At 55.5% G+C, this 26,322-nt stretch overlaps 1 protein-coding gene and 1 long non-coding RNA gene across 3 annotated transcripts in view; one reads left to right on the top strand and one right to left on the bottom strand.

The window, feature by feature from the left end:
• CLDN15 (claudin 15) overlaps positions 1-14,314 on the bottom strand; it is a 222,380-nt gene extending 208,066 nt beyond the window's left edge. Inside the window, exons 1-2 of one of the 2 annotated variants that reach the window (XM_085639813.1) lie at positions 13,456-14,314; positions 13,133-13,380 (exon numbers count right to left, since the gene is read on the bottom strand). In XM_085639813.1, coding sequence (XP_085495939.1) covers positions 13,133-13,349 — 217 coding nt within the window. In that variant the 5' untranslated portion in view covers positions 13,350-13,380; positions 13,456-14,314. Of the gene's footprint in view, positions 1-13,132 lie in introns of both variants that reach the window. The other variant, XM_085639812.1, reaches the window with a different exon arrangement.
• The window catches only part of LOC146783064 (uncharacterized), a 486,434-nt gene that overhangs the window by 234,451 nt on the left and 225,661 nt on the right, over positions 1-26,322 (top strand). The gene's annotated exons all lie outside the window — the stretch shown is intronic.

Genomic DNA, 26,322 nt, shown 5'->3' on the forward strand with positions numbered 1-26,322 from the left:
CCCGTGGGAACCTCACTGCGCCCATGCTAGAGGGGCTGTTAGTATCTGACTTTACCCATGCCAGAGAGGCTGTGGGTACTTCACTCTGCCTTTCAGAGGAGAATGTAGGCACCTGGATGTGTCCATACCAGGGAGGCTGTGGGTATCTGACTGTGCCCATGCCAGGGGGGCTGTGGGTACCTGGCCGTGCCAAAGAAGCTGTAGGTACTTCACTGCGTCCGTGACAGAGTGGCTTTGTGTACCTCACTGTGCCCATGCTAAAGGGGCTGTGGGCAGCTGTCAGCACCCATGCCAGAGCGGCTGTGGGTACCTGGCTGTGCCCGTGCCACTGGGACTGTGGGTATCTGACTGCGCCCATGCCAAGGAGACTGTGGGTACCAGAATGTGCCCAAACAGGATGGTATGGGTGCCTGACTTTGTCCGTGCTAGAGGGGTATGTGTACCTGAATGCGCCGCTGCAAGGGAGAACGTGGGTACCTGACTGTGCCCAGGCCAGAGAGGCTGTCCGTACCTGACTGTGCCCATGTCAAGGAGTCGTTGGGTACCTCACTGTGACAAGGCCAGGCAGACTGGGTACCTGACGGTGCCCATAGCTGAAAGGATATGTTGAGCTGACTGTGCCCACGCCATGGAACCCCACAGATTGTGGGTACTTGAGGCTGCCACCCAATGGAGCGTCCAATATACACTCCTAGAGTAGTGAAAAAGTAAACGAACGGGCCAGCCTGGAGGGTGAAGCCCTGGGGCGCCCTTAACTGATAATGTCAGTACGGAGGGAGCCCAAGGCAATGCCAGCAGGGAGAGGGCCCCTCGATTCGTTTGCCTAACATTGCCAATATGGAGTGCAAAGCCCTTGAGAGGTGGCAGCATTGAGGGGCACATCTTGTGGTGGCCTTACCTTCCAGTTCAAACATGGGTGGCAGAGCCAGTATGGAGGGTAAAGGTACTGGTGCCCTTACCTTCCAGTTCCAGCCTGGATGGCAGTGCCAGTATGAAAGGTAGAGGCGCTGGTGTCCTTACCTTCCAGTTCCAGCCTGGATGGCAGTGCCAGTATGAAGGGTAAAGGCGCTGGTGTCCTTACCTTCCAGTTCCAGCCTGGATGGCAGTGCCAGTTTGGAGGGTACAGGTGCTGGTGCCCTTACCTTCCAGTTCCAGCCTGGATGGCAGTGCCAGTATGAAGGGTAGAGGCGCTGGTGCCCTTACCTCCCAGTTCCAGCCTGGATGGCAGTGCCAGTATGAAAGGTAGAGGCGCTGGTGTCCTTACCTTCCAGTTCCAGCCTGGGTGGCAGAGCCAATATGGAAGGTAGAGGCTTCGGTGACCTTACCTTCCAGTTCCAGTATGGGTGGCAGTACCAGTCTGGAGAGTAGAGGCACTGGTGCCCTTACCTTACAGTTCCAGCCTGGATGGCAGTGCCAGTGTGGAGGGTAGAGGTGCTGGTGCCCTTTCCTTCTAGTTCTAGCCTGGGTGGCAGTGCCAGCATGGAGGGTAGAGGCATCGGTGACCTTACCTTCCAGTTCTAGTCCGGTGGCAGTGCCAGTATGGAGAGTAGAGGCGCTGGTGCCCTTACCTTCCAGTTCCAGCCTGGATGGCAGTGCCAGTATGGAGGGTAGAGGCGCTGGTGCCCTTACCTTCCAGTTCCAGCCTGGATGGCAGTGCCAGCATGGAGGGTAGAGGCATCGGTGACCTTACCTTCCAGTTCTAGTCTGGTGGCAGTTCCAGTTTGAAGGGTAGCGGCGCTGGTGCCCTTACCTTCCAGTTCCAGCCTGGGTGGCAGTGCCAGTATGAAGGGTAGAGGCGCTGGTGTCCTTACCTTCCAGTTCCAGCCTGGATGGCAGTGCCATTATGAAGGGTAGAGGCGCTGGCGCCCTTCCCTTCCAGTTTCAGACTGGGTGGCAATGCCAGTATGGAGAGTAGAGGCACTGGTGCCCTTACCTTCCAGTTCTAGCCTGGATGGCAGTGTCAGTATGCAGGGTAGATGCGCTGGTGTCCTTACCTTCCAGTTCCAGCCTGGATGGCAGTGCCAGTATGGAGGGTAGAGGCGCTGGTGCCCTTACCTTCCAGTTTCAGCCTAGGTGGCAGTGCCAGTATGGAGGGTAGAGGTGCTGGAGCCCTTACCTTCCAGTTCCAGCCTGGATGGCAGTGCCAGTATGGAGGGTAGAGGCGCTGGTGTCCTTACCTTCCAGTTCCAGCCTGGATGGCAGTGCCAGTATGAAGGGTAGAGGCGCTGGTGTCCTTACCTTCCAGTTCCAGCCTGGATGGCAGTGCCAGTATGGAGGGTAGAGGCGCTGGTGCCCTTACCTTCCAGTTCCAGCCTGGGTGGCAGTTCCAGTTTGAAGGGTAGAGGCGCTGGTGCCCTTACCTTCCCATTCCCGCCTGGATGGCAGTGCCAGTATGAAGGGTAGAGGCGCTGGTGTCCTTACCTTCCAGTTCCAGCCTGGATGGCAGTGTCAGTATGGAGAGTAGAGGCGCTGGTGCCTTACCTTCCAGTTCCAGCCTGGGTGGCAGTTCCAGTATGAAGGGTAGAGGCGCTGGTGCCCTTACCTTCCAGTTCCAGCCTGGATGGCAGTGCCAGTATGAGGGTAGAGGCGCTGGTGTCCTTACCTTCCAGTTCCAGCCTGGGTGGCAGTGCCAATATGGAGGGTAGAAGCTTCGGTGACCTTACCTTCCAGTTCCATCCGGTGGCAGTGCCAGTATGGAGAGTAGAGGCGCTGGTGCCCTTACCTCACAGTTTCAGCCTGGATGTCAGTGCCAGTGTGGAGGGTAGAGGTGCTGGTGCCCTTACCTTCCAGTTCTAGCCTGGGTGGCAGTGCCAGCATGGAGGGTAGAGGCATCGGTGACCTTACCTTCCAGTTCCATCCGGTGGCAGTGCCAGTATGGAGAGTAGAGGCACTGGTGCCCTTACCTTCCAGTTCTAGCCTGGGTGGCAGTGCCAGTATGGAGGGTAGAGGCTTCGGTGACCTAACCTTCCAGTTCCAGAATTGATGGCAGTGCCAGTATGGAGGGTAGATGCGCTGGTGCCCTTCCCTTCCAGTTCCAGTCTGGCTGGCAGTGCCAATATGGAGGGTAGAGACACTGGTGCCCTTACCTTCCAGTTCCAGCCTGGGTGGCAGTATGGAGGGTAGAGGTACTGGTGACCTTACCTTCCAGTTCCAGCCTGGGTGGCAGTGCCAGTATGGAGGGTAGAAGCATTGGTGACCTTAGCTTCCAGTTCCAGCCTGGGTGGCAGTGCCAGTATGGAGGGTAGAGAGGTGCTGGTGCCCTTCCCTTCCAGTTCCAGTCTGGGTGGCAGTGCCAATATGGAGTGTACAGGCACTGGTGCCCTTACCTTCCAGGTCCAGCCTGGGTGGCAGTGCCAGTATGGAGGGTAGAGGCACTGGTGCCCTTACCTTTCAGGTCCAGTATGGAGGGTAGAGGCACTGGTGCCCTTACCTTCCAGTTCCAGCCTGGGTGGCAGTGCCAGTATGGAGGGTATAGGCGCTGGTGCCCTTAGCTTCCAGTTCCAGCCTGGGTGGCAGTGCCAGTATGGAGGGTAGAGGCGCTTGTGACCTTACCTTCCAGTTCCAGCCTGTGTGGCAGTGCCAGTATGGAGGGTAGAGGCACTGGTGCCGTTACCTTCCAGTTCCAGCCTGGATGGCAGTGCCAGTATGGAGGGTAGAGAGGCACAGGTGCCCTTACCTCACAGTTCTAGTCTTGTGGCAGTGCCAATATGAAGGGTAGAGGCGCTGGTGCCCTTACCTTCGAGTTCCAGCCTGGATGGCAGTGCCAGTTTGGAGGGTACAGGCGCTGATGCCCTTACCTTCCAGTTCCAGCCTGGGTGGCAGTGCCAGTATGGAGGGCAGAGGCGCTGGTGCCCTTACCTTCCAGTTCCAGCCTGGGTGGTAGTGCCAGTATGGAAGGTAGAGGCGCTGGTGCCCTTACCTTCCAGTTCCAGGCTGGGTGGCAGTGCCAGTATGGTGGGTAGAGAGGAGCTGGTGCCCTTACCTTCCAATTCCAGCCTGGGCAGCAGTGCCAGTATGGAGGGTAGAGGCGCTGGTGCCCCTAGCTTCCAGTTCCAGCCTGGGTGGCAGTGCCAGTATGGAGGGTAGAGAGGCACTTGTGCCCTTACCTCACAGTTCTAGTCTGGTGGCAGTGCCAGTATGGAGGGTAGAGAGGCACTGGTGCCCTTACCTTACAGTGCCAGCCTGGGTGGCAGTACCAGTATGGAGGGTAGAGGCGCTGGTGCCTTTACCTTCCAGTTCTAGCCTGGGTGGCTGTTGGACAGGCCACACGAAGGGCTTGCTCCCTCCCCGCACGATAGGGCCCAAGCTCCGGCCCGCCAGGCGTGACCCACGAAAAGCACCTGCACCCCGTCTCCCGACGGAACTTCTGCCCTCGGACCCCCATGCATCACGAACCCCAGCCCCACCGGCTTCCCCGGCCGGGTCAAGCCGCCATCTTGGGCCCTGCACCACGAGGCCGCGTGGCCTCCCCCCGACCCTAACCCTGGGCCTGGCCGGCCCCGACATCCCGGCACCACCATCCACCCAGGAGGTGAGCGGACCACTTGGCAGGTCAATGGGAGAACGAAGCGTCAAGAGCTCTTCCCCCCCGCCAGGTGCCGATCGCCTCCAGCTCCCCCAGGCGCTGGCTCCACCCCCTGCTGGGTGTCTGGACACCTTCATCCCGGACCCTCCGACCTCCAAGTGCGAGGGCCCGGACATCAAAGGGCGCCTGCCCTATAACTGGAGCAGCTCCGGAACAGGATGGCAGTTGTATCCTGGAGTCGAGAGACACCGAGAGAACTCAGCCTTGACGGACTACTGGCGCTGCCGTAGCCCTATCTTGCGAACTATCGTCCTGCCTGCTGGCGCTGCCGCGGCCTTCTGCAACATCCATCCTCGTCGGGACCTGCTGGCGCTGCCGCGGCCCGTTGTAACGACCATCCTCACCGGGACCTGCTGGCGCTGCCGCGGACCGTACATCGACCATCTTCACTGGGACCTGCTGGCGCTGCCGCGGACCGTGTATCGACCATCTCTACCGGGACCTGCTGGCGCTGCCGCGGCCCGTACCAGCTACACCACCAAGCTCGAGGATTGTGAGCTAACCATCATCTCATCCGAACTACCTGACTGGTAAACAGACTGTCCCGCTACCCCTTCCCTAACCTAAGAGACCTAAATCGAGGGGACCCCTGAGTCCAGACCTCCTTGTACTATTTCAGTGTACCTTAAGAAGTGCATATAAAGAACACTAAATCTTATCCTTGTGTGGTGTCTGTCTGTGGGGGGGAAGTTACTTGTCTGTACGATCGCTGGAGACGGCTCTCCCCGGAGACCTCTCCCCCTGACCTCGGCCGACCCTCCCGGTCCGTCTAACATTGGTGGCCAGCGGCGCGATCCGAATCAACGCGTAATCGTACAGATAGTAGCTCACCCCACGACAAAACCACGATGTCGGCCAAAGATAGCGGTTCCACTGAAAAATTCCAAATGGATAAGTTAGAAGAATACAGCCACCGCGAACTGAAACAATTCTGCATGGAACTAGGCATTGCTATCACCGGCCTGAGTACCAAAGATGATTTGAAGCACGCCCTTGAGTCGTGGACAGAAACTGGGATCGCCGGGCCCTCCGACCGAAACAGTGTCGCACCAGAGGGGAACGCCACGGCTCCCGAGGAGCGGGGAACGGGCCTCTCGCAGGAGGAGATCCAGGAAAGAGAAAGAACCAGATTACACGAGTTGGAAATGGCACGGCTCAAGATGGACGGTGAACTCAAGTTAGCCGAGCAGAAACTAAATCTAGAGCATCTGCGGCTCCGAGAGGAGCGTGAAGAAAAGCAGAGACAGAGAGAGCTTGAGGAAAAAAGAATAACACTCGAACACGAGCGCAAACTGGCGGAAATAGAACTTCGGAAACAGAATAAAGAATCGGGGGTGCCTGAGAGACCGCACACCCCGGGGCCAACCGAGAAAAAAGTACACATCCCCAAGGATGTTGTCCGCGAATATGTCCGAGAAGACGACATACAACAGTGGTTCAAAGCCTACGAGATCGCCATGACCTCCCACCGGATCGACCGGAGTGATTGGGGAGCCGGACTATGGGGGAGGTTCGTCAACGAAGGTCGCGATGCCCTGCTACAGCTCCCAGATCACCAAATGTCGTCCTACGACCACATGAAGGCGGCCCTCCTCACCCGCTACGGCCTCACACCCGAGATGTACCGCCAGAGGTTCAGAGATTGCACTCGGATCCCGGGCACAACTTGGGTGGAGTACGTTAACTATTTCAGCCGTGCCTTCGAGGGTTGGATCAAGGGGAGCCATGTCACGACCTACGAGCAACTCTTTAACCTTATGGTATGGGAGCACCTGTCGAACAACTGTTTCGTCGAGCTCAGGCAGCACCTCCTCGACAGCAAGCTGACTGACCCCCGGCAGCTCGCCGCCGAAGCTGACCGATGGGAAAGCACCCGAGTGGGCCGGAGAGGGCCACACGAGCAGAACCGAAGCAACCAAGGCCAGCACCGTCCTCGAGGAGGAGGAGGCCAGGGGCGAGGGAGAGAAGCCTTGCCGGCAACACCCGTGGCCAGCACCCCGCCTCCGGCCGGCCGGGGCAACCCCCCGATGCGTCCTGGGTTCCGAGCCAACGTCACGTGCCACCGATGCCAGCGAGTCGGCCACTACGCCAATGACCCGAGCTGCCCGCAGAACCAAACACCCAAGCCCCGCCAGGTAGCTGCCGCCGCCCTGGGGGAAGAGCGATTATCGGAGGAACAGGAAGAGTATGAGCCGGCCCAGCAAGAGTGGGAACCGGCCGCCATGGTCCTGGCGTGCCTAGGGGGAAGAGACATGGTCCCGCGGGCTCCCCTACCCGCTAACACCAGGAAATACGGTCAGTGGGTGACCATTAATGGACATCGGGCCGAGGCCTTGCGTGACACAGGCGCCAGTGTGACAGCCGTCCGCTGTCACCTGGTGAAGCCCGAGCAGATCCTGCCGAACATTCTCTGCCCCGTCCGCTCAGCCGACAATTCTGAAAGTATGTGTCAAATGGCCTGCGTCCCATTCGAATGGGGAGGGGTCTCCGGCCTGTTGAAAGTGACGGTCCGGGACGATGCCCCCGTGGACTGCCTCCTGGGGAATGACCTCGAAAGTTCCCCGTGGGCCACCGTCGAGAGAAGAGAGCACCTGGGGATGCTGGGCCTCCCGGACTGGGCCTGCATAACCACCCGGTCCATGGCCGCCCATGCCGTCCCCCGATCAGAAGAACCGGAATGGCCAGCACCTCCGCCCCCGGTCGCCCCAGTAGAAGACAACGACGAGGCCAGCCCCCCAGAGCCAACGACCGAAGGGGACGCGCAACCCCAGGACTTTCCCGGCCTGGCTCAGTGGCGTCAAGAAGGAGGGCCCACCCAAGAACAGTTCCGCCAGGAACAAAAGACCTGCCCCTCCCTCGAGGGACTCCGCCAACAAGCCAGCGCCCAGAACGCAGGGGACTCCACCGGATCTCACTGGGTCTACTGGGATAACGACCTGCTATACAGCGAACAAAGAATCGCAGAGCTAGGGGCCGGTCGAGTGCTGGTGGTACCTCTCCGCTTCAGAGACTTCCTACTCAACCTGGCCCACGATGTCCCCCTGGCTGGACACCTGGGCCAGGACAAAACTTACAGTCGCCTAGTGACCCTCTTTTTCTGGCCGAAAATGAGGAACGACGTCCTGAACCACTGCCGGTCCTGCCCCACATGCCAAGCCAGCGGGAAGAGTGGTCGGAAGCTGAAAACCCCTCTGCAACCCTTCCCTGTGGTCACCACCCCGTTCGAAAGGGTAGGAATAGACATTGTGGGGCCTCTGGACCCCCGCACGGCACAAGGACACAGGTTCATCCTGGTACTGGTGGACCATGCCACCCGCTACCCCGAGGCGGTGCCCCTACGGACCGTGACAGCTCCGGTGGTTGGCCGGGCCCTAATGGGGATCTTCTCCCGGGTGGGCTTCCCCCGAGAAGTCGTCAGCGACCGAGGCTCGAACTTTATCTCCAAATACATGAAGTCCCTCTGGCAACAATGCGGGGTCACCTACAGATTCACGACCCCCTATCACCCCCAAGGGAACGGACTAGTGGAGCGTTTTAACCGCACTCTCAAGGGGATGATTGGGGGATTGGAAGAGCCCCTCCGTCGCCAGTGGGATGTACTACTCCCGTGCCTCCTCTTCGCCTACCGAGAAGTCCCCCAGAAGTCCCTCGGCTTTAGCCCTTTCGAACTCCTGTACGGGCACCCTGTGCGAGGGCCCCTCAGCCTAGTCAAGGAAGGTTGGGAGATGGCCCCCCTAAAGACCCCTCCAGACGTCTTCAAATACCTCCTGGCCCTACGCAATCAGACCCGGCGCTTCAGAGAGATGGCCAAGGCGAACCTCGAGGCCAGCCAGGAGGACATGAAGAGATGGTATGATCACAATGCCTCCTCCGTTGAGTTCGAGCCTGGTCAACAAGTGTGGGTGATGTCCCCCACCGAACCATGTGCCTTGCAAGATAAGTGGACGGGGCCCTTCAAAGTGGTCGAGCGCAAAAGCCCCGTCACTTACCTCATCGACATGGGGACCTCCCGAAACCCCCTTCGGGTCCTCCACACCAACCGACTCAAACCACACTTTGTGCGCTCAGAACTCAGCCTCCTGATGGCTACGGACAGTGGGGCAGAGGAAGACTCCGAACCCCTCCCGGATCTCCTGAAGACTCAGGAGAATGACGGCTCCGTGGACGGGGTCCGACTCTCTGACGCCCTCACCCCGGAGCAACGCCAGGGCTGCCGAAACCTCCTGCTGCGGTTCGCTGCACTGTTCTCCCTCACCCCCGGGGTCACCCCGTGGTGTTTGCACGACGTGGACACCGGGGACAGTCCCCCTATTCGACACCGGGCCTACCGCGTACCAGATCGGGTACGGGCCTGCATACAGGAGGAAGTGGCCAAAATGCTCATGATCGGGGTCATCGAGCCCTCGGACAGTCCCTGGGCCAGCCCGGTTGTATTGGTTCCCAAAGCCGCTGCCCCCGGCACCACACCTGAACTGAGATTCTGCGTCGACTACCGGGGCTTGAACGCTGTCACCCGGACCGCCGCTCATCCGATCCCCCGAGCGGACGAACTGATCGACCGGCTGGGGGCCGCCCGCTACCTCAGTATCTTCGACCTAACAGCGGGCTACTGGCAGATCGGTCTCACACCCCGGGCCCAGGAACGGTCAGCCTTCTCTACCCCCGATGGCCACTACCAATTCAAGGTCATGCCCTTCGGCATGAAGAATGCCCCCGCCACGTTTCAACGCCTTGTGAACCAGGTCTTGGCGGGGCTCGAAGAGTTCAGCGCTGCCTACCTGGACGATATCGCTGTATACAGCCGCCACTGGTCCGACCACCTCCTCCACCTCCAAGAGGTCCTACAGGCCCTCCAGCGGGCCGGCCTCACAATTAAGGCCGGCAAATGCCAAATTGGCCAAGGGTCCGTGACCTACCTTGGGCACCAAGTGGGAAGCGGACTGGTGGCCCCGCTGCAACTTAAGATTGCTGCCATCCAGTCCTGGCAGCCCCCCGTCACCCAGACCGAGGTCCGAGCCTTCTTGGGGCTCACCGGCTACTACCGGCGGTTCGTGAAGGACTACGGCAGCATCGTGGGGCCCCTCACGGGTCTCACGTCCAAGAACCAACCAAAGCGGATTAACTGGACCCCCGATTGTCAAGCGGCCTTCGAGAAGCTGAAGGCCGCCCTGTGCACCGCCCCTGTGCTCCAGGCCCCCGATTACAGTCGGGAATTCGTGGTACAGACAGACGCCTCCGACCACGGCATCGGGGCCGTTCTTTCTCAATTAAACCCCGAGGGTCATGACCAGCCGGTGGCCTTCATCAGTCGACGTCTCCTGGCCCGAGAACAGCGCTGGAGCACCATCGAGAGGGAGGCCTTCGCAGTGGTATGGGCCCTCAAAAAGCTCCGGCCTTATCTCTTCGGTACCCACTTCCGGGTACAAACCGACCATCGACCCCTGCAGTGGCTGATGCAGATGCGGGGGGAGAACCCAAAACTATTGCGCTGGTCCATTTCCCTGCAGGGAATGGACTTCACCGTGGAGCACCGACCGGGCCAAGATCACGCCAACGCGGATGGCCTGTCACGATTTTTCCGCCTCGACGAGGAGAGTCCCCAAGAAGATGGGTGACTCTCCCCGCCTCAGCTGGGGGGGACGCATGTTGGACAGGCCACACGAAGGGCTTGCTCCCTCCCCGCACGATAGGGCCCAAGCTCCGGCCCGCCAGGCGTGACCCACGAAAAGCACCTGCACCCCGTCTCCCGACGGAACTTCTGCCCTCGGACCTCCATGCATCACGAACCCCAGCCCCACCGGCTTCCCCGGCCGGGTCAAGCCGCCATCTTGGGCCCTGCACCACGAGGCCGCGTGGCCTCCCCCCGACCCTAACCCTGGGCCTGGCCGGCCCCGACATCCCGGCACCACCATCCACCCAGGAGGTGAGCGGACCACTTGGCAGGTCAATGGGAGAACGAAGCGTCAAGAGCTCTTCCCCCCCGCCAGGTGCCGATCGCCTCCAGCTCCCCCAGGCGCTGGCTCCACCCCCTGCTGGGTGTCTGGACACCTTCATCCCGGACCCTCCGACCTCCAAGTGCGAGGGCCCGGACATCAAAGGGCGCCTGCCCTATAACTGGAGCAGCTGCGGAACAGGATGGCAGTTGTATCCTGGAGTCGAGAGACACCGAGAGAACTCAGCCTTGACGGACTACTGGCGCTGCCGTAGCCCTATCTTGCGAACTATCGTCCTGCCTGCTGGCGCTGCCGCGGCCTTCTGCAACATCCATCCTCGTCGGGACCTGCTGGCGCTGCCGCGGCCCGTTGTAACGACCATCCTCACCGGGACCTGCTGGCGCTGCCGCGGACCGTACATCGACCATCTTCACTGGGACCTGCTGGCGCTGCCGCGGACCGTGTATCGACCATCTCTACCGGGACCTGCTGGCGCTGCCGCGGCCCGTACCAGCTACACCACCAAGCTCGAGGATTGTGAGCTAACCATCATCTCATCCGAACTACCTGACTGGTAAACAGACTGTCCCGCTACCCCTTCCCTAACCTAAGAGACCTAAATCGAGGGGACCCCTGAGTCCAGACCTCCTTGTACTATTTCAGCGTACCTTAAGAAGTGCATATAAAGAACACTAAATCTTATCCTTGTGTGGTGTCTGTCTGTGGGGGGGAAGTTACTTGTCTGTACGATCGCTGGAGACGGCTCTCCCCGGAGACCTCTCCCCCTGACCTCGGCCGACCCTCCCGGTCCGTCTAACAGTGGCTGTGCCAGTATGGAGGGTAGCGAGGCACAGGTGCCCTTACCGCACAATTCTAGTCTGGTGGCAGTGCCAGTATGGAGGGTAGAGGCACTGGTGCCCTTACCTTCCAGTTCCAGCCTGGATGACAGTGCCAGTATGGAGGGTAGAGAGGCACCGGTGCCCTTACCTTCCAGTTCCAGCCTGGGCAGCAGTGCCAGTATGGAGGGTAGATGCACTGGTGCACTTACCTTCCACTTCCAGCCTGGATGCCAGTGCCAGTATGGAGGACAGAGCCTCAGCGAGTACCATCAAGGAAGACAGGGACGCTGTGCCCTTTGCTTACAGTGCACTGAGAGGGGAAAACACAAGTGCCTTTAGCTTGTAGTGCCATTGTGTGGGGGGAGACCTGCCAGTGCCCTCACCTAGCAGCACTAGCATGGAGGGCAGATGACTTGGTGCCCTTTCCTGGTAGTGCTGGCTTGGAAGGGAGGGGGCTCGGTTTCTGCCCTTGCCTAGCAGTACCCCTATGTAGGGCAGAGTCCCCAGTGCCCTTACTTAACAATACCACTGTGGTGGATAGAGGCTTCGGTGCCCATACCTGACACTGCCAGCATGAAGGGCAGCACCCTCTGTGCCCATACCCGGCAGTGCCAGCACCGAAGGCACAGCTCCCGAGCCATTTTCTGACAGTACCAACATGAAGGGTAGAGACATTGGTGCCCTTACCTGACAGTGCCAGCATGGAGGGCCCTTACTGGAGTGCCCTTACCTGACAGTGCCAAAATGGAGTGCCCTTACTGGAGTGCCTTTAGTGGAGTGCCCTTACCTGACAATGCCAGCACGGACTGCCTTTACCTGACAGTGCCAGAATGGAGAGCCCTTATTGGAGTGCCTTTACCTGACAGTGCCACCATGGAGTCCCCTTACCTAACAGTACCAGTACGGAGGGCCCTTACCTGGCAGTGCCAGCACGGACTGCCTTTACCTGACAGTGCCAGCATGGAGGGCGCCTTACCTGACAGTGTCAGCACGGAGGGCCCTTACCTGACAGTACCGGCGTGGCAGGCAGAGCTCTTGGTGCCCTTACCCGCAAGTGCCAGCACCGAGTGCCCTTACCTGACAGTGCCCTTAATGGAGTGCCCTTACCTGACAGTGCCCTTACTGGGGTGCCCTTACCTAACAGCGCCAGCAGGGAGGGCAGAACTCTTGGTGCCCTTACCTGACAGTGCCAGCATGGAGTGCCCTTACTGGAGTGCCCTTACCTGATAGTGCCCTTACTGGAGTGCCCTCACAGGGCCAATATGAAGGGCATCCCCCTATGTGCCCATATCTGACAGTGCCCTTTCTGGAGTGCCCTTACCTAACAGCGCCAGCAGGGAGGGCAGAACTCTTGATGCCCTTACCTGACAGTGCCAGCATGGAGTGCCCTTACTGGAGTGCCCTTACCTGATAGTGCCCTTACTGGAGTGCCCTCACAGGGCCAATATGAAGGGTAGCCCCCTATGTGCCCATAGCTGACAGTGCCCTCACTGTAGGGCCCTGACCTGACAGTGCCTTTACTGGAGTACCCTTACCTGACAGTGCCCTTACTGGAGTGCCCGTACCTGACAGTGCCCTTACTGGAGTACCCTTACCTGACAGTGCCCTTACTGAAGTGCCCTTACCTGACAGTACCCCTACTGAAGTGCCCTTATCTGACAGTGCTCTTACTGGAGTACCCTTACCTGACAGTGCCCTTACTGGAGTGCCCGTCCCTGACAGCGCCCTTACTGGAGTGCCCTTACCTGACAGTGCCCTTACCGGAGTGTCCTTACCTGACAGTGCCAGCAGAGAGGGGAAGTCCCTGCAGTTGTAGACGCCGGTGGAGTCGGTGGCACAGTTCTGCCACAGGTTCTCGAAGAGGGTGGACGTGGTGATGACGTTTCCCTCCACAGTGGACACGCGCCAGTTGGCATTGAAGAGGGTGATGCCCAGGAGCCCGGACCCGATCACCCCGAAGAAGAATCCGGCGGTCTCCAGCATGACGGACATGATTCCCGAAGTGAGGGGGAAGGGGCAGAAGGCAGGAGGGGCTGAGGTACAGACCAGGGGCAGGAGGCAGGGAGGAGGGTGCTGAGGCTGGGGGCAGGGGCAGAAGGCAGGAACAGGGGCAGGAGGTAGGCAGGGGCAGAGGGCAGGGGCAGAAGGGTGCTGAGGCAGGGGGCACGGCAGGAGCAGGGGAAGAAGGGTGCTGAGGCAGGAGCAGGGGCAGAAGGCAGGGGCACTGGCTTGGAGATGGGGAACTAAGAGGGCAAGAAGCAGGGGCACCTCTGAGGAGCGGGTCCTATTAGTGCAGGGGCACTTCTAGGGCGCACTGGCAGGGGGCAGCTGGGGGGGCATCTAGGGTGCAGGGGTTCTGGTAGGTGCACTTGGAGGGGGCAGGGGCAACTCTAATGAACGGGCACTGTCAGCGCCAGGGAACTTTTTTGGAGCAGGGGTACCAGCCGGGAGCAAGGACTCGCCTCAGGAGAGGGGGCATTAACGCGCAAGGATCTGTCCTGGCACTTCTTTGGGGGCAGGGGTCCCGCCCGGGAGCAGGGAATCTAGCTAGGAGGTGGGCACGAGCGGGCGAAGTAGCTGGGCTCTCGATGGGCACTGCTCCAGAACAGGTGGAAGGGTATAAGCAGGGCACTGATCTGTCCTGGGAACTTCTCTGGAGCAGGTGGAGAGTATTAGCGGGGCATGGATCTGTCCTGGGCACTTTGCGGCAAGTAGCTGGGTTCACTGTGAGCACTTCTCCGGAGCAGGTGGCGAGGTATTAACAGGGCAAGGTTCTGCCCTGGGCACTTCTCCGGAGCAGGGATGTGGCACTAGCAGGGCACGGAGCTGGGCTCTCGTGGGCACCGTCCGGGGCACAGACTCTCTCCTTCTACTCCGCAAGGATGAGACGCGCAGACTGCGAGGCGCTCTCGGTGGAGGCTGATGGGGGCAGGCACAGGTGCGGGCTGACGTCAGCATTGAACCTGCAGACACCTCTTATGAAGGACAGCCCCCAAGTAACGGAGTCCACCCCGGGGGAGGCACCGGGGAGGGGAGCAGGAGCCCCTCCCCGCCGGCCTCTCCCTCAAGCCATCTCTCTCCGTTCCGCTCTCTCTGTCTCTGCCTCTCTCTCTGCCTCCCTCTCAAGGCCTCGCTCTCTCTGTCTCTGGCTCTCTCCCAAGGCCTCTCTCGCCGTCACTCCCTGTCCTGTCTCTCTCCGAAGGCCTCGCTCTCTCTGTCACTGTTTCTCCCTCAATGCATCTCTCTGCGTCCCTCTCTGTCTCTGCCTCTCTATCCCTGCCTCTCTTTCAAGGCATCTCTCCGTCCCTCTCTGTCTCTGTCTCTCTACCCCTGCCTCTCTCTCAATGCCTATTTCTTTCACTGCCTCTCTCTCAAGGCCTCCCTCTCATGGTCACTGTCTCTCTCTCCCTCAAGGCATCTCCCCGTCCCTCTCAAGCCATCTCTCTCAGCCCTCTCTCTGTGTCTGCCCCTGTCGAGGCATCTCTCTCTGTCCCTCTCTCTGTCCATCTCTCACGTCATCTTGTTCCTTCCCTCTTCCTGTCTCTTTCTGTCTGTCCTTGCTTCTCTCCGTTATCCCTCTGCCTCTCTCTTAAGGCATCTCTTTACATCGCTCTCTGTCGGTCTCTCTCTCTGCTTTGCTCTTTTCGCCTCGCGCTCCTCTGCTTCTTGTGCTCGTTTCTCCGTTTTTGCTCCTTTTCTTCTCACCCTTCCCCCTCCTGCTCTCTCGCCTTCTGTGCCATTCTCTGCCTTATGTCTCTTTTTTGCTCTCTTCTCTTTTGCTCTCTTTTCCTGTGCCCTGTTGCCATCTCTTCGATGCCTCCTTTGTGTGCTTCTTTTTTCACCTCCTTACCTGTTCCTGTCCGTGCTTCCTGCACCTTCCTGCGCTATTTCTAAGCCCCGCCCACCACATCCTGCAATTTACCCCCTCTCAGGAGCTACTTAATGGTGGCCACTGCATGGAGGCACCACTGGGCAAGCCCGTCTGCGTCTGGACCATGCCAAGCGGCACAAACCCTGGTCCAGCCGCTCCCCAACAGTGCTCTGCAGTGTCCTTCCTGGTCACTCAACCCAGAAATGCCCCCCCCCCCCGCTGCCTCACCGCACCACACAGAAGGAGCCTTCCCTTGCACCCACTGCAGTTTCGTGTGCAACAACTCACCCACCAAGCTCGCACACTCGACATGCACCCAACGTACACACAGCACACCTCCCTCTAGCAAATACACACTCCACGACCAACTATCATGCATGCTCCTCAACAGCCGCTCGCTCCTCAAACACGCCACGGAAATCTGGGGCATTCTGGACAATGACGCCCTGGACCTGCTCGTCCTTACGGAAACATGGCTGGCCACCAAGTTGGCACCCGACATCACCATCATCGTCTCAGCAGGATACACAATTGCACAACACAACTGTCAACACAAACCAGGAGAAGGACTCATTATGATTTTCTAAGAAACCATCAGCTGCACCACAACCACAGGGACCACAGCCCCTTTATGGAGGACCCACCCTTCAAACTGCGAGCTTCGGCAACCTTCACCGTTAACGGAACTCTCGTCTACCAGCCACCTGGACCACGAGCAAGCTTCGCCGACAACATGGCAGATTTCATCGCCACCTCTCACCATCGACTCCAAAGCCTACATCTTCTAGAAGACCTCAACTTCCACCTGGAAGACCGGAGCGAGACAGCTCAACCACACCCCTCGAAAGACTACGAAACCTCGTACCGACACGACACGCCAGACACACCCTCGAGCCCATCTTCGCCACCTTCAATGGCATCAAAGTTACTGCGACCACGAATTAACATCTCCCACTAAATGAAACCCGCCACCACAAGCCCGGCCAGCTGCAGCTGGAGAAGCATCTCGGAATCAAACTGGTCCTACACCCTGTGCATGAACCAACTTGTAAGTGGATAACAGAATGTGCGGACTCCTTGGCACTTCGCAACCACAACAACCAAAAAAGAACACAGAAGCAGACAAGTTGGTGCACAGAGGAACTCTATTCAACCAAAGAATACTGCAAAAAACTGCTAATCTGGTCTGTGTTCCCCATGTCAATAAAGCTCGGATGGGTGGCAGATCCTTTAGCTTTACAGCATCCAGACTTTGGAATGCTCTGCCCCTGGAGTTTAGACACCTGAACACCTTGTCACGTTTCAGGAAGGAACTGAAAACCAGATTGTTTCCCAGAGATTAGACCCTTGCCTATCTCAGTTTAGTTACATGCAGTGGCTGATTGGTAATCTAAGCGCCAGGATACCCTTGGGGTAGCAGCTGCGCGATATAAGTGTGCCTTACATTACATTACATTACATTACACCAACCCCGCTGTCCACGCCAGAAACTTGGAAATCATCCTAGCTGACAAACTTGAAATAGTCCAAATAAATGTGGTGACCTCCACCTGTTTCCACATCCTCCGGATGCTGTGAAAAATCTTGAAGTGGCTGCCAGTGGACACCAGTAAAACAGTCACACAGCACCCGACATCAGCAGGCTTGACTACGGCAATGCACTCTAAGCAGGAATGACCAAACAGCTCTTGAAAAGGCTCCAAACCAACCAAAACGCTGCAGCAAGACTCGTCCTCAACCTACCACGCCTCACCCACATCACTCCACACCTCAAGGAACTTCACTGGGTTCCAATACACAAGTGCACTCAGTTCAAACTCCTTACACACACAAACACATGCACGCACGCCCGCACGCATACATGCACTCGCACACACACAGCACTGCACAACCTATGCCCGCCTAACTCAAGAGCAGCATATATTTCCACCAACCTTCCAGGCACCCCTGCCCTGCCGGACTCTCACAAGAACATGTTCTCGGCATACAGAAAAACAGAGCAAGAGGTTGCGCCTTCTCCAACATCTCCCCCCCAAGTATGCAACGACGTTCCACAGCACATCAGAGTCTCATCGCCTCTTGAGTTACAGAAGAAGATGAGGACATGGCTTGTAAAATAAATTCTTCTTGGGAGACAGCCACCCACCCACCTGCGAAGTGCCTGCATACCCTCATGGGTGATTGGAGCGCTATACTAACATGCATAACATAGCATAACATCTGGAATGTACAGGAGTGTCATGGTCTCCCTCTGTCACTGTCCTTGGAGGAGGGCACGGGTGTGCTCCCCTGTGAGATGAAATGCACACATGTGTGTTATTACTGTACCTCTGTCTGTCCTTTGAGTGGACACCAGTGTGCATTCCAGTGAGCTGCAGTGCACAATGAGCTTTGATTTCTGTTTTGCAGTTTGTCCTTCTTCCTGTCGAGCTTTTGCAAACACAACAAATAATATCAGAATTTGTACAAATGTGTGCACAAAAGGGGCTTTAGGGAAGCCCTCTTCAGCCATTGGATGGGGAAATGTGTCCGTCTCTTTGTGGCCTGCCCACAGGAGAGCCATTTGTTGCTGAAAGCTTCTGTCAATGACGAAAGTTGCTTTGCCTGGTTACAGCAGCTGGGATTGGCTAGAAGGTGTTTCAGTTTGCCAAGAGAGGTTCTGCAGCCAAACTCTCTTTTTTCACTTCTTTGTGTTGCTCAAGGTTTACATTTTGGATCAGCGAAAAAGACAGTGTAAAAAAAGTGCGATTCTATAGATGACGCAAGCAGCAGAGGATGGAGCCGGGCAGCTGAGGTCTCCGGACTGCAAGCAATGCAACTTAAGAAGCTAGGCCTCGGAGCCAGGGGCAGCCTTCTACAGCTGTTGCTTCTTCAAAGCGTAATTTCCCTTTGGAGGCGGCCCATGGCAGTTTACAGAGGTGTACATTGTGGGTGCGTACATTTTACACTGCTCATTGGTGCACAAAGTAGTCTGTGTCGGGCACTGCAACAAATGACTAATGACACACCACCACCACCATCACCACCACAACCACCATCACCAGCAAAACCACCACCAGCACCACCAACACCACCAGCACCACCAGCACCACCACCACCAACACCGCCACCACCACCACCAACAACACCACCAGCACCACCACCACCATCACCATCACCACCATCACCACCACCAGCACCACCAACACCACCAGCACCAGCACCACCACCAACACCACCACCACCACCACCAGCAACACCACCACCACCAGCCCCAACACCACCACCAGCACCAACACCACCAGCACCACCAACACCACCAACACCAGCACCACCACCAACTCCACCACCACCACCATCACCACCAACACCACCAACACCACCACCACCATTACCACCACCACCAACACCAACACCACCAGCACCACCACCGACACCAGCACCACCACCACCAACACCAGCACCACCACCAACTCCACCACCACCACCATCACCACCATCACCACCACCACTAACACCACCAGCACCACCACCACCAGCAACACCACCAGCACCAACACCAACACCAACACCTCCAGCACCACCACCACCACCAACACCAGCACCACCACCAACTCCACCACCACCACCATCACCACCACCACCAACACCACCACCACCATCACCACCACCACCAACACCAGCACCACCACCACCAACACCAGCACCACCACCACCACCAACTCCACCACCACCACCATCACCACCAGCACCACCACCACCACTAACACCACCAGCACCACCCCCCCAGCATCACCACCAGCATCAACACCAACACCACCAACACCACCAGCACCACCAGTACCACCACCATCACCAGCACCACCACCACCACCACCAACACCACCAACACCACCAGCACCACCACCAGCACCACCACCAACACCACCAGCACCACCACCACCGACAACACCACCACCAGCATCACCACCACCAACACCTCCAGCACCACCACCACCATCATCACCGCCATCACCAGCACCACCACCAGCACCACCAGCACCACCAACACCACCAACATCACCACCAACACCACCAGCAGCACCACCACCACCACCATCACCACCACCACCAGCACCACCAACACCACCAGCACCACCACCACCACCAACACCACCAAAACCACCAGCACCACCACCACCACCACCACCATCACCACCACCACCACCACCACCAACACCACCAGCAACACCACCACCACCACCACCAGCACCAACACCACCACCAGCACCAACACCACCAGCACCACCAACACCACCACCACCACCACCATCACCACCACCACCAACACCACCATCACCACCACCACCAACATTTTACACTGCTCATTGGTGCACAAAGTAGTCTGTGTTGGGCACTGCAACAAATGACTAATGACACACCACCACCACCATCACCACCACAACCACCATCACCAGCACAACCACCACCAGCACCACCAACACCACCCGCACCACCCGCACCACCAACACCACCACCACCAACACCACCACCATCCCCACCACCAACACCACCAGCACCACCAACACCACCAACACCACCACCACCATCAACTCCACCACCACCACCATCACCACCAACACCACCAAAACCACCACCACCATCAACACCACCACCACCACCAGCACCACCACCACCAACACCAGCACCACCACCACCACCAACTCCACCACCACCACCATCACCACCAGCACCAACACCACCAACACCATCAGCACCACCAGCACCACCACCATCACCAGCACCACCACCACCAACACCAGCACCACCACCAACACCACCAGCACCAGCACCACCAACACCACCACCACCAGCACCACCACCAACACCTCCAGCACCACCACCACCATTATCACCACCATCACCAGCACCACCGCCAGCACTACCAGCACCACCAACACCACCAGCACCACCACCACCATCACCACCACCACCACCAACACCACCATCACCAACACCAGCACCACCATCACCAGCACTACCACCACCAGCACCACCAACACCACCAGCACCACCACCACCACCAACACCACCAAAACCACCAGCACCAGCACCACCACCACCATCACCACCACCAGCACCACCAACACCACCAGCAACACCACCACCACCAGCACCAACACCACCACCAGCCCCAACACCACCAGCACCACCAACACCACCACCACCACCACCAGCACCACCACCAGCACCACCGCCACCAGCACCACCACCATCACCAGCACCACCACCAACAGCACCAACATCACCAGCACCACCACCACCATCTCCACCAGCAGCACCACCACCACAGCTGCAGCAGTTCCTACTGTCACACTTGTATCGAAGGACCCCTAGTCCGAACTTCCACAGGAGCGAAGGCCCTGTCCCACAGACTTTCAGAAGACAACTCTCAGAGAAAGACAGAAGAACCTCCTCTTGAGATATTGTTCGCTAAAAGTGAGGGGAATAACCCATGAGTGACCACCACTCTTCCCCTAAGGTTTGTGGCAGGCAATGGTGGTAGTTGATTATAGAAATCCTGAAAAGGAATACAGGTGAGATTTCAGATGGCCAACTGGAAAGACATAAAACATTAATACATGTCCACTCTCCCCATATAGTCCACTTACTGATGGTGTGTCTCAGCGAGGTACAAGGCCAGAAGTTTCCTCAGAAAGTAGTCTAGATCGCCAATTTAGTCTTTAGATTTCACCAGGCCGCTTTGGGGGTTTGATGTGATAAGTTCCAAGTATATGAAAAGGAAGGGTTCTTTCACATTCATCAGCATGCACACCTGGATCAGAGATAGGGCGAAGGACTCTAGAGAGGACCTCAGGGTTATTTAATAGCGTTGTTTTTAGATCTGCTCTATAATGAGGTAAGCTGGATTCTTAGGCACACGCTTAGCAAACAAAAAATAAAGACAAGTCCTGCTGGCCGGCTCTACAAAGGGCCAAGAAAGAGCGGAGCAGCTCGGACTTGTCCGTACAATTAATGGTGGTGTCGTGTTGACCAGCTCTTTTCTAATGTTAGAAGAGCGGAGCAACCACGAACACCTGCAATGCACTAACTTTCCGGACGGAAGCGGAGCAGCTAAGATTTCCCCACCTCCCAGGCAATGCGTTGCGCTGACCGGCTCCGAAGGGGGAAATAAAAACACGAGAGCAGGGCAGCAACAAACGCTTACTGGTGAAGAGGGTGCACCACACTGACCGGCTCCGGTCGGGAAACGGCAGGCAATGGAGCAAACGCTCCCGGGGGGTAGCAAAGGAATGTCAGCTGCCGCGGCAGTAAACAGTTGCAGCGTAGCCAAACTCTAGCGGAACAGATGGAACTAATCTACGCCAGGAATTGAGTCTCAGGAAGAAGGTTCGAAAACAACGCGAAGCAGGAACGGGGCTGTACAGGGCTGAAGTAATTCTGTAGTTCAGGGATTCACACAGCGACGAGCTGAGAGTAGGGGATGTGGTCACCAGTCGAAAGACGGATCAGTAAGCCAAGCACTGATTCGTGGGTGCAACGTCGTTTTAAGGAAGTCAGGGAACGTCTCTAAAGTGCTTTCTTTCATGGTGGTCTAGAGATCCTCTCACAAGTAGGTGTCCCCATGAACGAATGAGGAAGTGGAACATGTCTTAATGTTACAACTCGTCTTCAGGACTCAGTGTTAGCTAACGGGGAATCCTAACAGTTCTACCACCCAAAGACGCTCTCCCGGGGCGAGGTTTAAAGGGATGGAGGGCATGAAATTTATGGATCAGGACAGGGGCATGAATGTTTTCCACAGGTTCCCAAGATCTGTCCTCTGGTTGATAACCTGCCCAATCTACAAGATACTGGAGTTTTCCCTTGTGTTTACGGGAATCTAAAATGTTGTTCACTTCAAATTCTTCTTCCCCTTTAACTATTATGGGGGGTGGGGGGTTTTCAGGGCTCAGAGGAGGAAGAAACCTCTTAAGTAAGGAACAATGAAAGACGGGATGTATCTGCATGTCATCAGGTAACTGTAGTTTAAGTGTAACCGGGTTGATCACTTTATCAATTACATAGGGGCCTACATATCGAGGTTGCAGTTTTCTGGGTCCTGCTAATCGGAGGTTTTTGGTTGATAACCAGATATCATCCCCTTTTTGATAGGCGGGTTCTGGACGTCTGTGTTTATTTGCCTGTTATTTCATATTTTCTTTGGTTTTGTGTAATCCAGTTATGGCTTTTTCCCACACAGATGACAAGGTTTTATGGTGTTCTTTAAGTGAAGAGATACTATCCAATTCCTTGGGGAAAGGTATGGGTAGGAATTTGGGGTGATGAGCTGATGTAAAATAGAATGGAGTAACTCCTATGGAGGCATGTATGGCGTTGTTATAGGCAAATTCTGCCAAAGGGAGTGTATTAACCCAACTGCTTGTGATTGTGGAAAGAAGGCATCTTAAGTATTGTTCTAAGGTTTGGTTTGTGCGTTCTGTTTGTCCATCCGTTTGGGGATGATAGGCAGTGGATAATCGGTGGTCTATACCCAGAGCCGCACACATGCCTTGCCAGAATTTTGATACAAACTGGGCCCCTCTGTCTGAGACTATCACAGAGGGTAATCCATGCAATCTAAGGATGTTAGCTATAAACACCTGCACTAGTTCTTTGGAAGTGGGTAGTTTCTTCAAGGGAATAAAATGTGCCATTTTGGTTAACATATCTACTACCACCAGGATAGTAGTAAGCCTTGACTCTGAGGTAAATCGGTGATAAAATCCATACTGATGGAATGCCAGGGTGACAGGGGTATTGTAAGTGGCTTCAAAAGGCCGGTGGGCGCACAATGGGAAGCTTTTTGTCGTGCACAGGTAGAACAGGAATTTACAAAGGTGATAACATCTTTGGAGATTTCTTGCCACCAGAACCATCGCTGACATGCGTGGAGCGTTTTAACACTACCTGGATGTCCAACCAAAGCACTATTGTGACACCATTGTAGCAATTGTTGTTGTACGTACGTTGTGGGCAAGTACAGTTTATTGTTGTGATAATAAAGTCCTTCTTGGATGTGGTTCAGAGGATCTTTATACCAATCTTCCGGTGTGATTTCTAGATATAATTCTTTCAGTCTCTCCAGAAAATCTTGGGAACAAGTGTTCTCTTGATATTACGCCCCTGTGATCTTGTCATTAGGAATGAAGGGGAAGATCTTGTTTTGTATAAGGTTCTTCTCCTGACCCAGTCTAGAAAGAGCGTCTGCCTTACCCAGCTGTGAACCAGGTCGGTACGTGATCACGAAATCATACTCACTAAAAAATGCCACCCAGCGCATTTGTCGAGGGGTAAGTGCTCTGGCTGTTCTAAAAAATTGGAGGTTCTTATGGTCAGAATAAATGGTAATCACATGGGGGGACCCTAACAAATAGTGTCTCCATTCTTGGAAGGCTAGTTTAATCCCCAACAATTCTCTTTCCCCGATGGTATAATTTTGTTCTGCGGGTAAGAGGGTCTTGGAGAAATAGGCAACGGGGTGTAAACACCCTGTCGTTTTGTCGCGTTGTGAGAGAACTCCCCCCACTGCCACTTGTGAAGCATCTGCTTCCACGTAATATGGCTGTGTGTTGTCTGCATGTTTAATAATGGGTGCCTTGGTGAACCGTTCTTTCAGGAGAGAGAAGGCGAGTTCTGCTTCTTTTGTCCAGTTGAAGGGTGTTCCTTTCCACACGAGTCGTGTTATGGGTTTCACTAATTCGGAAAAGTGGTGTAAGAATCGCCGATAAAAGTTGGCAAAACCGATAAAAGACTGTACTTCTTTTACTGAACTAGGGCTAGGCCATTTAAGTAAGGCTACTACCTTCTTTGGATCCATATGCACCCCTTCAGGAGAGATCACAAATCCAAGGAATTCCACACGAGTGGTATGGAACATACTTTTATCGAGTTTGGCAAATAACTGGGTCTCCGTTAGTTTCTGAAGGATCTTCTTCACATGGATTACATGCTCCTGCTCATTTTGTGAGTATATCAAGATGTCATCGATATATACAATCACAAAAATATCTAGATACTCCCGCAGTATATCGTTAACAAAGAACTGAAAAGCCGCAGGAGCATTGCAAAGGCCAAATGGCATTACACAATACTCGAATAATCCGAATTTGGTACGAAAAGCTGTTTTCCATTGATCTCTTGATTTAATTCGAATAAGATGGTAGGCCCCTCGCAGATCTATTTTAGTGAATACTTTGGCTCCTCTTGCCTGGTCTAAAAGGACAGGTATAAGCAGGAGTGGGTACTTGTTTTTGATGGTTACTTTATTAAGAGCGCGATAATCCAAGCATGCCCTTAAACCCCCTTCTTGCTTCGGGATAAAAAAAAGAGGAGAAGAAACCGGGGATGTGGAATGTCTAATGAACCCCTTTTTTAACATGTCATGGATGTACTCTTGTAAGTATTCTCTTGCAGGTGCCGTCAACGCATATATGCGACTAATGGGTAACTCGGCTACCGGAATCAAATCAATGTGGCAGTCATAAGACCTGTGAGGGGGTAGAACGGTGGCTTTGGCTTCATCAAAAACAGAGCTGTACTCTTCATAGATAGCAGGAAGACTCGGTACTAGAGATTCTACCCTTGTAGCACAGCATAGAGAAGTATCCCACTCTCTAGCTTCTTGGTAGCAATTCAGCTCACAATAATGGGATTTTAGCGTCACGGTACGGGATCTCCAATCTATTTGCGGATTGTGTTTCTGCAACCAAGGAACCCCTAGTATTGTGACCATTACTACAAATCATATCCATCTGAGGCATTTGATAAGTGATTAGCCCAGATGATAATTCGGACCCATCTACCGCTCTTACAGGTTCGGGTTGGGGTTTGTGCAGAAAAGGAATACCAACGGTTTTGGCTACATGAATATCCAAGAAATTGCCAGAGGCTCCCGAGTCTAACAAAATATACATATTTTTACGGCATTGTGGTGATAGGACCAGGGTGACAGACATGGTAAAATGTTTAGGTATCAAGGGTGGATTCTTTTTGGAGGGGGAGACCTTAAAAAACCCCATGCTTGAAGAATCGGCCTCTACCTTCTCCAAGCTTTCTAGTTTCCCTCTTCCGTAGTAGGCGATTGAGTAATTGCAAGAGTCTTTGAAGGGATACGAGGACTGACTGGACATTCCCGGGCATAGTGACCTCCTTCCCCACAGTAGAGGCAGAGGTTGTTTTTTCATCATTTATCCTTCTCTTCCAGGGAGAGAGGACTCCTTATTCCACCTACCTGCATGGGTTCTGGTATGTCTTTTTTTCTGTTTTTCCCATAAGGTATCTTGGAGGATTTATACGTGACTTTTCGCCTTTCCTTTCATGAAGTCGGTGATCCAATTTCACTGTTAGATCAATAAACGCTGTGCAATCCTCTGGGGGATTGACTATCTGGGAGAGCAGATCCTTCAATTCATCCCCTAACCCACGATAGAATAGGGAAGTTCTTTTTTCTTCAGGACAGTGCGTTTCGCGACTAATCTATTGAAATTGGTAATGTACGAAAGTAGATCTTTGTTTCCTTGCTTAAGGTTGAGGAAGGCATTGTCACTTGCTTGCATAAAAGTGTGTTTAGAAAAAAGACTTTACATCTTGTCTTGAAATAAGGAATAATCATACAACAAGGGATCGTTGTTCTCTACTAATGGAACAGCCCAGTCTGCTGCATTGCCCACTAAATAGGATATGACAAAGGCTACCTTAGCTGCATCATCAGGAAATGCTGAGGCTTTACAAAGAAAACTGTAGTTGGCACTGATTCATAAAAATGCTATATTTGGAGCTGTCTCCGTTAAATTTCTCTGGCATAGCTAAGGGTACTGGATTAGTTGTATGTACAGTCAGATGAACCGGAGAGACGGAACCATCTCCTCTGGTAGGGGAACTAGCACTTGTGGAGGGGATAGAGAAATGAGTCGGCTGTATATAATTTCTTCCACTTTTGGGAAATGCACCTGGGTCTCTACTTTCTGTGGGGGGGTTGTGTCTTGAGTTGTATTACTTCAGCCTGTAACCTCTGGTTCTCAGTCCTTAACCTTCCCACCTCTGATTGTAGGTCTACCGATGCTACGGCTAGGT

Source organism: Triturus cristatus, chromosome 12 (genome assembly GCF_964204655.1).
Source record: "Triturus cristatus chromosome 12, aTriCri1.1, whole genome shotgun sequence".
Taxonomy (NCBI): domain Eukaryota; kingdom Metazoa; phylum Chordata; class Amphibia; order Caudata; family Salamandridae; genus Triturus; species Triturus cristatus.